The 17,610-nt window shown below is 40.5% G+C and overlaps 1 protein-coding gene across 1 annotated transcript; it reads left to right on the top strand.

The window, feature by feature from the left end:
• Positions 1-6,684: 6,684 nt before the first annotated feature.
• On the top strand, positions 6,685-11,923 carry LOC120737885 (C1q-related factor-like). The gene is made up of 2 exons (XM_040038799.1): positions 6,685-7,555; positions 10,830-11,923. The coding sequence occupies exons 1-2, from the start codon at positions 6,908-6,910 to the stop codon at positions 11,007-11,009; spliced, it is 828 nt and encodes a 275-aa protein (XP_039894733.1). The 5' UTR covers positions 6,685-6,907; the 3' UTR covers positions 11,010-11,923.
• Positions 11,924-17,610: the final 5,687 nt, after the last annotated feature.

The following is a 17,610-nucleotide window of genomic DNA, read 5'->3' as shown; positions in this document are numbered from 1 at the left end:
AACGTCATCTTGTGCGTGCATGCTGGAATGTGCTCATGATGGGTGGTCTACCTTCTGCTGTCCTGCTACTCTATAGATACCTGAGCCCCGCTGCTGCATGGTGTTTAAGGGGATTGCAATCGTAAAGATCATAAATGTCCAGACTGCACATTGCAGGAAATATAGAGAGAGATCGTTTTACTATATATGGATGTTTTGTCAAAAATAACCCAAATAGTTGTAATTCTGATTTACTTTGACAATCCACTGGCTTCAGCATGGCCTTGCTGTTTGTTGTGGGATGCCTTTTTAATAATGCCTGGGCGCCATCTTCTGGCTCAGAGAATTAAATGCAGTCAGTGCATTGGAATTTAATATAACTCTTGAGCACTTAAACAGAATATAGCCATTGCAAAATACACCCGTATTACTATTTTATAGCAAGTCAAATGATCTCAGTATGTATATTTTCAATAAACAATAAATAATGAAGGCATACTTTAGTGCCACTTAGCAGAAAGTCCAAGGAAAAGCAATCCTTATTTTGTCCATAATTCAAAAACTTGCTTTTTGACCTATGCAAAGGTGAACTGATATCAACAGCAGCATCAAGACACAAGTTAAGTCTAAGAACACCTTTTCCCAAAATGTGGATGAATGAGAGTGAATGTGATGAATTGGTTGATATCTACATGTGTGTTTCTCAGCATGGAAATGTGAACCAATGAACACATGTAACTGCTTAAATAAAAAATGCTTGATGATTCATATGTATGTCCTTGTATTAATGATCAATTTTGAATGCAATAAACCTCCAGACATTTCCTCCAAAACCACTATCATCTCCTTTTTTTTCATCAGTTCTTCATGTTAAAAGCTGACCTTAAAGCATGAAGACAAACATGACCTGCTAAACATAAACATGTTAGGAATGTGGGAATGGATATGTGGAGGTAACACATGTTGTAATTTTTGAAAAGACCACACGAGGGCACTAAAGTCTGCAAATGAATGAGAAATCGTGAGGTAGTTGTTGAAAACTGTACAATGTCAGAGGGCAGAAGTTTTGGTATTTATAAGAATGCATCCATTTTTAAAAAAAAGATTTTGATGATTTTTTTTAAGTGAATCCTGGTTGATTGTTTGTTGACTTCTTGTGCTATGTGCTCGCAACAACAATTTTTTTTCTCATGCGATCTCCCTGGACCAAATTTCATATGAAGGATTTAAAAACACAAAATGTTATCAGTAAAACTGAGTTTGTGTTCATATTTCTGAGTTAATGGTCATCCCTCTGATTTAGTGTGTTGTGTCATGAGCTAGAGAGACTCAGCAAGAAAGCGCTGCTTGAGGTGTGTGACTCAGAGCCATTGTCATGTCCCGAGAAAACGGTGCCATCAAAATGCAGAGGGGACTCACAAAATGATTGTCTGCTTATATTACTCCAATGAAACTCAAGTCTCACTTTACAATTGTTCCACTTTCATACATGTTATAATTCAGCCACGTGTATGCAGTCACGTTTATGCAGCTCGCATCAGTGTGACACGGTTTGTTTTGTAGTTAAATCAGGTGGTTAAGTGGTAGCAGAATAGTTGATTTTCTGTGCATGTTGGATAGACTGTATCTAAAAAACACATGCATCGTGTTTGTGGGTTATTAAGATACGTGGAGCATTCTGGATGCTGTTCTTCATGCCACTGCTACATCTATTGGAAAACTAAAGATATATATTTGGCATATTTCAATCCACATTTTGTCACATGTCATAATTTAGAACATGTGGAAATGTAGAAGCTTGACTAGATTTTAAAATAAACATTCTGGGTTTTTAAGCACTGCATTTCTAATACTTAAATGCAACACATTTACAAAGGATACACCATGCACAGCACAGCAAACAGCTTAACAGCTTAAACACCGAGCACCAAGGCTTATGACTGGCTATTATGTAAGCTACCATATGAACACAGCAGGTTTATGTGGTATGGAGGACTTGAACTATAAAGAAAATGAGGCATACATACATTCTTTAGCAGACTGGGGAGGTCAGGTAATATCACCTCACAGTACAAAGAGACAGTGAACTGAAACCATATTGTTTCCATGTAATTAGAATAGCTGTGCTACTGTTTTAGTGTTTTAGGCCATTGTGGGCCAATATTTGAATATTTAAAGTGTCTTTTTTTAAATATACGCATAATAATGGATTACTTGTATTCTTTTTATATATTCCAGTACTAGCCAGTAGTAGCTACACTTACAGTGTGACTGCACACACAGATATATTCAGGGATAAGCTTGCAGCCCCATGTAAGAAGGAAGAGACAGTGAAAAAGACATTTGACCCAGCTGCACTGAGACAGCAAATATACAGTCACTAAAGACATGAACCCATCAGAATGTGATTTCAGGGCAGTTCTCTGGGTATGTGACATTTGACCTGAACAAATAAATGGAAACACCTACATCTGCTGCAGGATGGTTTCCCAAAACAGTATTTAGTGTTTAATTCAAAGGATGTAAACAGAGTTATCCACAAACTGAAAGAAACATAAACCTTCATGATATATAGAATTATAATATAGTGACATGTTGTGACTAAAACAGTTTGGAGTTTCTCATCATGTAAAGATAATATGTTGAAAACTATGTTAAAAATTAGTAACAGTAGCAACAGTGACAGTAGCATTTTTTCTGTTAAATTTTACAAAATTATTTATAAACGAATGAAAAAAATTGCAAACATAAATATATGTAACATATATTATATTGTTACATATAACACATGTGAGGTAAAATAACATGAAATTAAAGCTGCAAGCAGCGTTATGAGGGCCCTCGCACCCCATCGCGTCGAGCCACGCCCAACACCTAAAACCAACACGTCCGATCTGATGTCACATTGATGGAATTCATGCATTTAATCACCAGCTAACATTTCATCTCATTCAATCATGATTATAGTCCTCCCACTAGGTGGCGCTCTAACCATTACTGACAAATGGCATAGCTAACATTTCCGAGCTTGAGTCTCATCATCCCTGCGACCTTTGGGCGAGATTGGACATTGTGTTTTTAAGTGACAGCAGATTACTGCTTTTTGGCAAGTGATTGAAACTCCACGTGCCACCATGACCACCCCGTTTCCCGGAACGTAAAAAGCTTCGCAATTTAACATCACAAAGGTCTTTAGATTCCACACACTGGAGAATGCGTCAATCTGAGGAAATCCCTTGGAGGAGTTCGTCAAAGAATGAGGCCTGAAAAGAGGGGAAAATGTCGCCAAGATTACACATTAATCTTAAAATGGCTGACTTCCTGTTGGATTTGGGATATTGCTCCAGGAGACTTTGTTGTACATCTTGACATCTTCTATAAGCTTACCAGGTTTCAGACTCATACATAAAACACAGAGCAGGGGCTGATGATTTGAAATATTGTAGGGGGCGCTGTGGAGCCATTTTGCACTATTCAATGAAAATGATCACATAACAACAAAGCCTTCATCACATTGGAGGTGTGTGCCAAATTTCAAGACTTTTTAAACTTTCCAAGCCCCTCAAAAGCCACTTCATTTTTCATGGTGAACCGCGTTGCCACCAGGTTTAAAGTTCAGTTTAAAGTCACAATTTTTGCACTGAAGCATCATGAGGGACTGATGGTGATATTCACCGCTTTTGAGGTGGCCACGATAAACCTGTGAAAATCAGTACAAGAAAGTGAAAGACATGATATTTCCTGTTGCCACTAGGTGGCGTTCTGCGTATTCCTGACAATGGGCACATCAATCTGTTCAGGGCAGGGTCTGACATCATGCCTGTAAAGTCTGGTACTGATCAGACTGGATTTCATTGAGTTATACTAATTTGTTTCTTCATGGTGAGACATCAAAGTTCGCCATGCTGCTGGGGTCACACCCTTTCGCGAAAACTCACAGTTTTCACTGTAACGCAAGACCAACTCCTTAAGGCTTTCCTGGAGAAATTTGAGGCTGCAGGTGTCACCCATCACAATACTGTACCCCAAAGTGTAAAACATGACATTTCCTGTTCCCACTAGGTGGCGCTGGCCCTTATGTCAAATATGGCAGTTGAAATATGTTCAGGGGTGGAGCCTTATCATATGTGTGTTCTTTGGTCCAGATCGGACAATGTATGACAGAATGAGAGGCAATACGATTTTCATGGCGAGTCATCGAAATTCGCCGTGGCGCCACGGCCTCACCGTATCACGAAAACTCAAAAGCTCCGCAATTTAACATGGCCCAGGTGTGTAGTTGACACTGACCAAAGATGAAGGTTATACAACCAAATCCCAAGGAGGAGTTCGCAAAAGTTCGAGGCATGGAAATGGCAAAATTAGAGCCAAAATGTCACCTTCACTTCTAAATTGCGGACTTCCTGTTGGGTGTGCGTCAATGGGCCCACTGACTTTTTTGTTCGACTCGGCAAGATACACATGTGTGCCAGATTTCATACATGTAGCTCAAACGATGTGGTCGTAGGGCTGCATTTAACAAGGCATAGGTGGCGCTCTAGAGCCATTTCCCAGTGCTCATATGTAAAACCATTAAAATACAAAATTTTTCACCAGACCTGGCATGTGTGCAAATTTCATGAGTTTTTGAGCATGTTTAGGCCCTCAAAAAGGCCCTTGTTTTGCCTGAATATTAATAATAATAATAATAATAATAATAATAATAAGAAGAAGAAGAAGAAGAAACGGATCAGATACAATAGGGCCTTCGCACTCTCAGTGCTCGGGCCCTAATAAAATGTAAATTACCTTTTTTATTTAAGATTCCACATAAAAGACTATAAAAACAAAGTTGCAAATTTAACACCCTATGCAGTGTTTATTTAGATAAAACTATTAAGTTTTGGTCAAAATACAGTTTTTATTATTGAAAACAGCTATAATTACTGTTCATTACTGTAATTTCACAGATTTTATTTTTAGTAGTTCTGTATCTTTTTTAAATTATTGACAAAAACGGGTAAAAGTAGAGAAAAGTAAAGCTAGAAATGCATATTCTGTACAGAATTTTTCTTAAGGTTTAAAAAAGGAAAAAATATTACCAATAAAAGCAATTTTTTGATGTTTTTAAGCCTGATTATTTATATTACAGTAATGCTTGACCATAACATTTGGTAATTTAATTGTTCTTTCACGTGGAAATACTTTTAATTTACCATAAAACATCGAGTTCTCATGTAAATTAATGCTACAAACTCAAGTTTAAGTATGTAAAATGTAATTTTGCGGGATGATAAACTTACGTTATTGTGTGGGCTCAGAGTGATGGTGTCTCAGTCATTTAAATCTCAGCTAAAATAAAATTGAATCAAATGGCAAACTGGAAAAACAAGCTTCAAATTGGTGAAAACACAAAGAATGCACAAAGAAAACAGCATCAAATAACCAAACAAGTGTCTGAGTTAGGCCATCATGTGCCACCCGAGCTAGTTTAATGTGGCTTGGCACTGATTCTCCGTGACACTGAACCATACTGGAGGGATGAACATCAGATTCTTCCAAATTCTTCCCTCGTTTGTCAAGCTGTTGGAGAGCACTGTCTAACATACTGATCCAAAAATCCCCACACAGTATATGTGGCCATACATACAATTCAGATCACTTTCATTTGTGCCTGAAATGGCCAAAATCAGTTTTCCTGTAGGGTGACTGTGCTCAGCTTTAGAGAAGGAATGAGACATCTGGAGGGAGATTAGAGCAGAGCTGCTACTTTGCATTAAAGCAGCCAGCATTGATGGACTGAAGAGTCTTTGGAGTTTTTTAGGGTCCATTCAACTAGAAGAACACTACAGAGTATGATATAGTATTCAGAAATTGCATCCCTGCATAGCTACATCTCTACTCAGGGAACACCTCTGGATTGCCTGAGAGGAGGTGAAAAACAATGCTGGTGGGAAAGACCTGTGGATTATTAGAAGAATCAGGAGAGTGCTGCTCAAATCACAAAGACATACACAGTAGGGGGGAAAGGATGATCTCCTTTTAATGTCAGAGCTGATGCTGACTTCAATGCAATGATTTTGCTGTCAAAGTACATATGTCATTTTTCTCTACTTATGTCTGTTGAAGCGATGCTGCCAAAGCTCTAGGCTTCAGTAATTACATTTAAGAGTCAAAACTCACTACAGCTAATAGAAATTTTAAGGCTAATCTTAAAACAGAACAAATTTATTTACTTACAAGATTCTGAACCTTATGTTTTAAAATTAGTCTGAAGGTCGACTGAATACAGGTACCTGGAATTAGTCCATTATGGAAGAGCTCCAACTGATTGCACTGGATTTAAAATGAGAAAAAACACCTGTGCACAAACTCTGTGCCAATAATTTGATATCACTTGCACACCTGGTGGATAGAAATGTCAGTGGTAACTCATAAATATCTTATTTTAATTTTTCAAGCAAAATGTATTTCTCTTTATGATGATATGTTCTTGTTCTGTATACATCCCGCAGCTTTTTCCTGTCTTCTCTGGCTTTACACATCTGCCAGTTGGAAAGTGCCCTCCCCAGCCCCGACTCAAATGGTGGCTCACTCTCTCCACCCCTCTCTTCTCTTTTATTCCCCTCTCAAGCTGTCTCACTCTCTCCCTCCGCCTCTCCTCTTACTCTCTCTCCTCACTCTCTCAGTCTCTCTCTTCACTTGATCACTTTGGTCCCTTGCTCCTCTCCCTCTCCCTTACTCCTACACAGCTCTGTCACACACTTATTCCGGCTCTCCCTGGGCACCATCTCCACTATCGGGGATCCTCATTGCATCTGCGTTTTGCCAGGTGGACGCACTCCCCGCAGTCACCATTTCCACCCCGGAGAGTTCCACGCTGGCAGCGCAGCCCCTTCCCAGGCTGAGCATCGGGCGGAAGACCCTGGTGGCAGCTGCTGTGGGGGTCATGCTGGTCCTGGTTCTGGTCGTCCTCATCCCTGTGTTGGTCAGCTCTGTTGGCACAGGTGGTATAGATGACAGCACGAGCCACTACGAGATGCTGGGCACCTGCCGCATGGTTTGTGACCCATTTCCCAGCACGGGCACCACGGGCCAAGGTGTGCACACAGGCACAGATACAGCACCTACAGTCTTACAGGTGGAAAACGAGGACGATCTGAGCGATCACAGCATTGGTCCACCGCTGCCCACGTACAGTGCTCACGGCCCGCAAGGGAAACCAGGACGTCCCGGCAAGCCCGGACCCCCGGGTCCACCCGGAGAGCCAGGACCACCAGGACCTAAAGGACCACCCGGAGATGCTGTGGACATTGTACGGACAGGGATCCTAGGTTTAGGGGGTAAAGGGGCAGTTAGTACAACTACATACAATACCACTCCTCGGGTGGCATTTTATGCAGGACTACGAAACCCTCAAGAAGGTTATGATATACTGCGCTTTGACGACGTGGTGACTAACATTGGTGGTAACTATGAAGGCGCGACGGGCAAATTCACCTGTAAGATCCCTGGCACCTACTTTTTCATCTACAATGTGCTGATGAGGGGAGGAGACGGCACTAGCATGTGGGCTGACCTGATCAAAAATGGCCTGGTGGGTATGCCTTTGAATTTATCACCTTGTGTTTAAAGCCCCAACTAATAATTTAAAAATGTGTAAAGGTCAAATTTGTAAAAGAAAAGTATTATTACTGGGATGAACGCACATCAAAATACTCAAGGAAGAGTGTTACCAGTATGCTGGCAGACTAAATTGAGTAGTCGAGCATTCATGTGTATAGTGATTTAGCTCTGATTTAGTCTGGTGTTACAGTCCAGTATAATGACAACACATAGTGGCATGTTGCCAGATTGTGTATCTGTGATTATTACACATCCAAAGATGTACAAGCTGAAGTGAGTGGAAGGAGGACAGCACTATCTCCACTCTGCACACTTCCAAACACAGCCCGGGGTAGTGGCTAGTTCAAAGCTGGTGCCCTTTGAAATACAACAAACTTCATGGATGCAATGATGTGCTGGTAAACGTTATCAGACAGCCCGTCAGGCGAATGCGTTTCAGTATCCAGTGATGATATTTGCTATATTCATGGCTAATTTTGTAATGTCTTTAAGGCCCCTGGGTGATGACACCTTGCACATCTGAACCTTAAAACTTTACTGCCAACACCACATCCAGACTGCAGCAGGCTGCACTTAAGGTGGATGCAATAACACAAGCACATCTACATCACAACATACTTCACCACAACATCAATTTTAGTTTCGATTCTTTAAGAGAAGTGTAGATTCAGATTTTTTTCCATTCTTTTGATGCAGGACATCAAATGCACTTTCAGATGAATACAAACTACACCACAATAAAAACCTTTTGTGGCTATAATGGTTTGTATTATAACCAGAAAGGTGTTTTTTTCACAAGGAAAAAAGAACCCGAGACAACAAAACCACACCTGATGAACATACTGTAACCACAGTTTCAGTGCAAACAGATGCAAACAGATATTTTAAGTTTCACAAATACTGCAGTGAAGGGCTTCTACTCCTTCATATCTGCTTTCTTTAGTGGTGATTGGAAAAGAGACAGAAATTTAACATTTAACACATTTTATATACTCAGATAAACCCTAACCTGCTTATGTACATGAATTCTATAAATGTCTATGCTTATGGCTGCACCACACTCACCACACAGCCAGTCAAAGTCTGTATGTGGTGTACTCTGTTTCAAGAGAACAACTGTAATCATATAAACATGGATTTGATTAAAGCAGCTGTAAAACAACCTATGTGAACCAGTTTGAAGACAGAGAAGCTATTCCTGCCATCAACGACACTAAAATATGATTGCTCATTGAGCTGGGGCTCAATAGGACATTTGGTCACTGTGGAATTAAAAACAAAAAGTCAATGACAGAAATTAATAATTAACAAATTATTTAGTACTACCTGCTACTTATTAGGCAAAAAGGAGGCACTTTCTTTTATCCATTATATTTAACATGAGATATGGTAATAAGCTGCTGTAAAGTAAAATGCCAGTCAGTTGTAGACACTGTGCTGCTGCTACAGTGTAGCAGAGGGTGGAAGCCAAGAGAATTTATGCTGCATTGCTCACATGTATCAGAAATCCATCATCATGCTGTCATGCTGTCGCTCAACATTTTTCAGAGTCCCACAGCCACAAGACATACAACTCTGGTTCCAAAAAAAAGCATAAAAACATTTATCCTTGTTTGACCTTTGATATCAGAAACAGGTTTTTAAAAAGTTGGAGCAGGGGCATGTTTATCAGTCTGTGAAGGTTCTCAGTCGTCCAGGTCATCGTAGTTTAAGGAGCTTGGAAAGAAAAGCGTCTGGACTGCTTTAAGTTTTCTTGAAGATGTTTCACTTCTCATCAGAGAAGCTTCTTCAGTTCTAAGAGCAATTGGTGGAGAGTCCCAGATTTTAAGCCCTATGGGAGTGTCCCCAAGAGGGTCATGGACCCCCTATTTATCCTCTACCTCAGGGGTCTCCAACTCCAGGCCTCGAGGGCTGGTGTCCTGCAGGTTTTAGATGTGTCCTTGATCCAACACAGCTGATTCAAATGGCTAAATTACCTCCTGAACATGTCTTGTAGTTCTCCAGAGGCTGGTAATGAAGTGTGTTGACCCAGGGTGATTCTTAAAACCTGCAAGAAGAAGCCTGGAGTTGGAGACCCCTACTCTACCTAATCACACAAGCCAAGGTGTGAAAACGAGTGTGGGTCACAATCAGCCAAGGTTTTGGGTGAACCCATTTTGAAACCTAGCCCCACCTTATCATGTGAAAAGCCCCAGGATGTGAGTGGGTGTTAAGGTGTCTGGAAAGGGATCTCAAAACTGGATTATAGATGGCAGACAGATCTGTTGAAAGATGGTCATTCACAGTGGACATACTTGAATGACTCCTCTTTCAAACTATCTGTCTTCTCTTTCCAAAATGTGAACATTGGCATCCTCAAAAGAGTGACCGTTGTCCTTTAGATGTATCTAAAGCACCTTTTTCCGGGTTTGAAAGCTAAGTGAAAGAAGGCATTTATGTCCACTGTGAACGACTATTACTGTAAAAATACTTCAAAAATACAATATCACCAGTTTCATGTTCTTATGGCTTTAACTGAATTTAAAACTTTCTACCACAATCTGGTTGAAGCAAGAATTACACTTGTTTAGCTCGTCTGGTGAAGTTGGAGCGTAACAGCCAATCTGGCAACCCAGCTCATTACACATTAGCTAAAGCTTAGGAGGGATCTGTCCTTGAGGGGCTAAGTGTACAAGCAGTTTCTATTTTTTTTTTAAACCACAGACATGCAACGAGATTTGGGTGTGTTGCTCAATATCGCAGTAATTACCTCTCTTCACCCTGTGACACTTATGTTCGGGAAAACATGACATTTTCAGTGCACCACTCAGAAAAAGGTGGATGCAAGAGAAGAACGCGAGACAAAGGGATAGTACGCACTGCCATCCTTCCTCAGAGGCAGGCTGACTCAACCCTGACCCTCTCAGCTGAGTCATAAGAGAAGAACAAGATATTCACCACAGGGATAAAGCTTACACAAGTCAAAGTCTCAAAAAAACCCCTCTTCTATTAAAAAAAAGTCCACATATAAATATAAACATAATCAGAGCAGTAACATGCCAGGCTATAAAACAGGAAGTCATTTGATATTTAAAAAATAAAAGCATTTTTTTCAATACCTTCATCGACTTTAGTCATGTCATCTTAAGGGATTTTATTAGTTATAACTTATGACATTCAATTAAAATTACTAAAACATTCTTAAGCATTTATATTTCTTCACTTCCTCTTTCCTCGGTTCTGTGCGTGTGTGTGTCATATTCCAGGTCAGGGCCAGCGCCATTGCCCAGGACCAGGACCAGAGTTATGACTATGCCAGCAACAGTGTCATACTTCATCTGGATGCAGGTGATGAAGTTTTCATAAAGCTGGATGGGGGAAAGGCTCATGGGGGCAACAGCAACAAGTACAGCACCTTCTCAGGGTTTATTCTCTATGCCGACTGAAGACTGGACGGGACGAGGGGTGAAAGGTCACAGCCAGCAGACGATCACTTTCTGATGTGGAGTAAGGTTAATGTTACCCACAGCCACTGATCCACAGCTAGATATTTAAGATCAGCATTAATACGGTAATAATAGCTGTGGATTTGTGGCTATCAGTTAACTGTCATGCCCACATGCCATTGTATACAGGGTGCCTATGCTTCTATTCTGATGGACACGAGCAACGTAACGGTGTCAGTCACTGCCATGTGTCATATTGAGATACGGTAACAACTCTGACAGTGCAGAAGCTTTGCCATCATTTTTGAGCTGTCATTTAAAATTTAAGTCTGAAAATCCCACAGTCGTGGTGACTACAGTGTTTGTAAATGTGCTGTTTGGATTTATGTTGCGATTTTTTTTTTCTTTCTCATGCTCTTTGTATTATACAGTGTTGTGCATCAGTGACTGACGAATCATATGTTGTCACAAGAAATGATAATTTGTCATAAACTGGATGCCACAATGAGATTTTGGTGCTTGAAAGGCCGCCAGTGTCACAAAATGTATCGTGTCGCATATCATATCAGCTCATCATATTTAATGTTAGTGTATAAAATGTAAATTTGATATTGAATCTTAATGTCTGAACACAGGAAGAGTAGTTTCAGCACTGCACACACTGTATTTCCTATTGTGTGTCCTTAAAAACAGCTAAACTGTTAATAGATAGTTGTACAATTTTACCACGTAGCGGTTAAAGTGCTTGCTCGTAAAGCTTTATTTCATTAATTCATGCATGCAACGACTGCTAAAATGTTAAAAAATAGCGATTTTAAACAAAGTTTAAATAGCTACATGTAGGAAGCATTTACCGCTGTTGCTTTTCATTTTAATGTCCATGGTTTTTCATTAAAAGTTCAATTTCTTTTGCATTTCCTCACATATTATGTGGTTAATATCACTCAGCTCATCTACTTTTTGATAAGCCGTTCTGATCTCTCCCTTTTCGGCGAAACCAGCCTTTATTCTTCCAAATGTTAGACACAAGAGAGCCACGCAAGCGCAGCGAGAGGCAATCAATGCAGAGACGATCACTGTGGGGGAAAGTAGGGGGAATCACAGCTGTGTTAAATGCCAAATGAAGCAGGAGATGATTGTGTTTCACAATCAAAGGAGGGATGCGTTTCTTCCTCTAATGGGTGTGGAGACGCTGAGATATGGCGGGAAAGAAAAAACAGACAGGGTGACGGGTGTTAGAACGTATCATGACAAAGCTTAGATCAGCGTCGCGAAGTAATCCAGGGCAAATTAGCCTCTGCTGTGACACAAGTGTCACGGACAAGAAAATAGCTTCGAGGCCCAAACTGTAAAAACCAATACCCTGTTTTCTTTTTGCTTTCTTTTCTGAAGAGCCACTTTGATATTACAAAAGTCGCCTTTGACATGGGCAACAAAACTGCCTCTAGGTTAAGAAGTTTCGAATTTAAGTTTATGGTTGCTCGAAGGAGCTTTACTTAGGAGGAGCTAATGAATGCCTAGCGAGCCAGTGGGTGCCGTGTTTCTCGGTTCCTACCCAGGCAGCACCATTTAGCCTAAACCAAAAGGTTCTACCTGGGACTATCACCCACTGTGATGATACGGTAAGGCTGTGATAGGCTTCTTTGCCTCCAGAATATCCTCTCTGATTGGTATGATAGCATGGCTTTGATTAAAATGATAGAAAGGAACCTGATTGCCACACTGAGTTGTGTTTTCCTAAGCCAGGAAGCTCTCTGGGCTTAACTTAAGCGTGTCTTAAGACGGGAAAATTCCTCCAGACACAATTAGGACTGAAGGTCCATACATAAGCAGAGGTCACCCAAGCCATGGGGCAGTTGAGCACTAGCTCAGGCTGTTTTCTTCTTGCAGGGTGCATGAGCACGCAGTCAAATTAGAGACTTCATGTCACAATGTCAAAGACAAACGCCCCCGGTCTGCGAGAAACAGCTTTCACTGCTAAAACCATCAGAAATGAGCGCTGCTTTAGAGTCGGCAACATCTGTACTTTCCTGACATCCTCGGGGGAAAAGAACGAACTCACAGAAACCATTTTACATAGAAACGCTTAAGAGAGCACAAAAATGGCATTGAACTGAAGGTTCAGCAGCATTTGTTGCTTCAACATGAGCAAAGAGAGCAAAAGGGGGGGAAATGCACCTGAGAACGCTGGCAGGCGGTTTGTTTCTGCTCACTCTTTTGTTCCCAGAACCTAAGTGAAGGTATCATGTTGGCAAATAGAACAAAGTGTTGCGTCATACTGAATGGATATAAATGAATGTCTTGTTTGGCTAGACTCCCATGCTCTTTTAAGCCATTTATTGAGGTCGCAGTCTCTCGCTGGCAACCAGAATCATCTGGAAACCTCTGCAGCGTCTCTACAGCATCCTCATCTTACAAATGAATGATCTTCTTTCCAGCTTCTGCGATTTTCCAAGAACCACAGATGTGCTCTTCAAGGGGTTTTTAATGGTGGTTTTACCTGAACAAGACACCGACATGTAAGAGAAGACTAGAACAAGGACACTCGGGGAGCCGGTGTTGTAATTCTGTAAATCTGGACTATACACACAGTTTAAATCTTAGACTCAAATTTCATCTCACGCTCTCCCGAACTTTCAGCAGGTCCGAGGTTTGAAAGATAAGCACTGCGCTGAGAAGTGCTTTAAGCTGCTTTTTGTTGACGCGAGCCTCGCCTCTTGGACTAGGCTGTGGGGATATTTTGAGGGTCTTTTATTTATTTTTTTTACTGTGGCTGTTTAATCGCTAAGAAGTAGAAGGATTTTAAAGATTAAGTTTCTGCTACAGACTTGTTTTAATTTAGGTAATCTTTAGCCTATGCAAACGTAACTGTAGGAAACGTTTGATTCATTTACTCAGCCTGACTCCCTATCAGTAAACTGACATGGCTTCAACGTGACATTTGCAGGGGCCAGTTGATGAGGCATATCAGGCTGCTGCAGCGTGCGTGTGCATGTTTCTGGGATCATTTGTGTGTGTGTGTGTGTGTGTGTGTGTGTGTGTGTGTGTGTGTGTGTGTGTGTCCTTGCATGTGTTTTTAAGTCTCCGTGAGACAGGACAATGCTAGGCTTGGAGAAAAGTGCCTCCTCTGAAATGTTTGAAGTGACATTAATGAGCCCTTGGTGTTGTTATCTTGAACATCCTCACTTATCTCACTGGGGGACAACCAAATTTAAATGTTGAGCTAAATTGCCTTTTATTCTCCTGTGCACTTCCTCCCACACCAATGTGCCCACACTGACGTGTTGTGCGAGTTGCACACAAAAAAAATCTTAGGTATTTGTATTATTTGGGTTTAACAAAGTAGTTTTAAAAATCTACACTTCACCGAACAAGTTGCACACAATAAGGTTTCTCAAAAGAGAAAAAGACCATAATACGGGCTGTTATCTTACTTTTGCAGTATCTATACAAGTACAGAAGAAGTACGCTTTCTAACAATGTGTTACTTTTCATTTCCTTTCAGCCCAAAAAGCATTTTTCCTCAGAAAGCACCATTATAAACTATTCACAGGGCACCGTAAACAAGGTTGCTTTTCGCTCTTTTTTTTTCTTGTTTCATTTGCAGTGTGCTGCTCAATGTGAAAGCAAGCCTGGATGATAGAAAGCTTTCTTGGCTTTGGCACCAGGAGGGTGGGTGCTATCGTTGTGTCCAAAATCCGGTTCTATTTTTGCTTGCAGAATGTTTTCAAGCTTTCAGTAACAACCCGATGGTTATCCGGTAAAAACTCTTTCTGTGTAAACCCTCTGAGTTTAGCACCACACAGGCCAGACACCGGTGGCAATTAAGACGTGTCACTAGGTAAGTAAACAGCGTGGGCTGTGCCACATGTCCATCCATGTAACAGCAATGGAGACACGCCATTAAAAACCAAAAATGTCAGCCTCCTGGTGCAGAAGAAGGAAATGTCATGGCCTCATCAATGTCAAGTTCGGCTTTACAGTCATGTGGGTAAGAAGTTCAATAAAATTTGCGTGATCTGGCACTTTTTGCCTTAAAACAAAGAGAATGCATCACAGGCCTAAAAAGAAAATGAGGATTATATTGCTCGATCAGCCTTGAAGTAACCTGACTGCATGTGGAAAGCAGCTGTCATTGAGTTGAGAAGGGTGGCATGAGATGGTGCGAGTTGACAACAACAAAAGTGACATATTTCACGAACAGTGAAAAAACAGCAGTGTATAATCAGCACAAAAATTTACAAGATATAATTCTGGGAAAGATTAAAATCTGCCTGCAGCTGGGCTAAAAATGGGTTTCTCTTCGATCCTGTCTCGCTGTCTGTCAATAACCACTGACACTGAACAGAGTCTCGCCAGCTGCTCTACCATCCTCTCCAGATGTGTGAACTCAAGGGTCACCACAAGCTTGTACATATCACACTGGATACTAAAAATAAACAGGAAAGGCTACTTGTACACTAGCTGCACTCCTCTCTTCGGGCTACAAGAAATACAGCAAAGTTCTTGCACATCTTTGGAATATAGCAAAAAGAGTTTGCAAACATGCCAGAATCATTGCTTCTTCATGCAGCTGCCTGCATGCTTATGGAGAAATAACATGACAACTCAGTAAAGAGAATGTCCTCAAAGACAAAAAAAAAAAAAAGACAAAAGGCACGATTACAAGAAAGCAGATGACGGTGATTGAGCTTTGTGAGACCTTTAATTTTGCTTTTGTTGTGAAAAGAACAATGTCCTCATCAGTTCCTGCTACTCTTCCATCACTTTTCTCAGGTTTGTGGTAGAAACTGTCTGAGAGCAAACATGCAAACTCTCCCTCAGCAGTGTTTATGACATGCAAACAACTGAAAAAAATAAAATAACTAATATAAATTGTAATAAAAAATATGCAATAGAGGCTCAAAATGAGGAAAAAATACTTATTTTTGAACTGCATGGACACAGACGTTGCATAGATTTCTATGTATGGAATAGCCTGTATATAAAGGATGGACTTGGCTTTCATGTCTGAATAGTGAAACCACTTTTGAAGTGTCTTAACCCTCTGGGGTCGACGGACGCGCCGGCGCGTCAAAATCACCTGACCAATTTAAGACGACACAGCTACAAGATGCAGCGACACAGAGTCTCCATCTCAACCTGGGTCGAAAGTGCGGACTTCAAACTATATACCAGTTTTTGAATTGTGTCGATGGGCAATGTAAAACCAGAGTTATGATAAAAAATACACGCAATGTTTTTTTCTGAACAAAACAGTGGCGTTTACAGCGGGAAGAACGGTAAAAACGGCGTTTTCTACAGACATCGGTAGCAAACACTCTCCGCTTGCGAGTGAAAAAAGAAAAAGAAAAAACACTGCTTCCCTATTGGTGTTAAAGTTTACCATGTCAGCCAATCAAAAAACTGATATGGCAACATGTGGCACTTGGTCGTTTAGGGAGAAGGGGAAGTTTTTAGGAGTGACACCCGCGACGGAAAGCGGGCGAGCGAAAGAAAGAGAGAGAGAGAGTTTTCATATGTGAGACATTAGTGATGTTTAGCGTGTTTGGAGGCTGTAGTTAGTGTGTTGTGCAGTTATTGTTTTGTTTTGTGTGTCAGTTATACTGCTGAATGTCAAAAAAGCCATCAAAGGCAGATTCCAGTGTAAACGCTGTTCCCACATGGAAAACAGGATTGATCCACCTCCTGCTGTCAGACCTGCAGGGTTTAGGCCTTTGGTGTTCTCCTGTCTTATACTGAACACAAACTATTTTTTTTGGACTGGCACAAATAATTTGTGTGCCTTCTTATTTGATGCAGAACACCTGATTGTTCTGTAATTAGATTTAAATGGTTATATAAAAAACGCCTGAGGCCTTTGCTGCATTTTTAGGTAAATAGTACCATATAACTTTGTTGTTTGCAAAATTTGTGCAAAATCTTTGGAAATGTACCATTTCTATTTGCATTTCAAGTTATGAAAATGATTCATTAGACATGTTTGTGAGTTTTACAGTAAAAAAAACTTTTTTCTACTCAGATTTTGAATTTTTTGTCTGAATCTAGATCAATTGTTCTAATATAGTTTGCCAAAATGAACAAATAACTCAAATTTCAGATATTTGAGGTCGTGCTGAAAATAATGATACCAAACAAGGCAAGATAAACAGTTTTTAAAGGTTAAAGATAGAGGTAAAATCAAAAGTAGTCAAAAACGGCCAATTATACCCTGGATCCAAGAGGGATAAAGAACAGATGTATGGAAGTCTTTGAGAAAATAACCCTTCAGTTCACTTCATCTAAAACATAAGATTTTCCTAATAAGATGGTTTCAAAGTTTCTTACTAAACACAGCATAATGTTCACTTTGCATATTATGGCCTCCATTAGTGTGCAGAACGACAGCAAATGAGGGTTTGCTTCACAGTGAATCCCCATTATTAACACACAAGCACGTGACACCTATAACTCTACTCTACTGCAGACTTGAGTCTTTAATAGAGGGTTGAGGGTTGCAGTCTGCCTGAGACTCCTTCATGTCTTTCCACTGTCCCATCTAACAAATATAATAAACACAAATACATTTTTAAAAAAAGAAGCTGTGGCGGTAAAATGATCT

Source organism: Simochromis diagramma, unplaced genomic scaffold (assembly GCF_900408965.1).
Source record: "Simochromis diagramma unplaced genomic scaffold, fSimDia1.1 OVJJ01000402.1, whole genome shotgun sequence".
Lineage (NCBI taxonomy): Eukaryota > Metazoa > Chordata > Actinopteri > Cichliformes > Cichlidae > Simochromis > Simochromis diagramma.
Note: the sequence above shows the minus strand (reverse complement) of the source record. Positions and strands in the feature narration are given on the sequence as shown.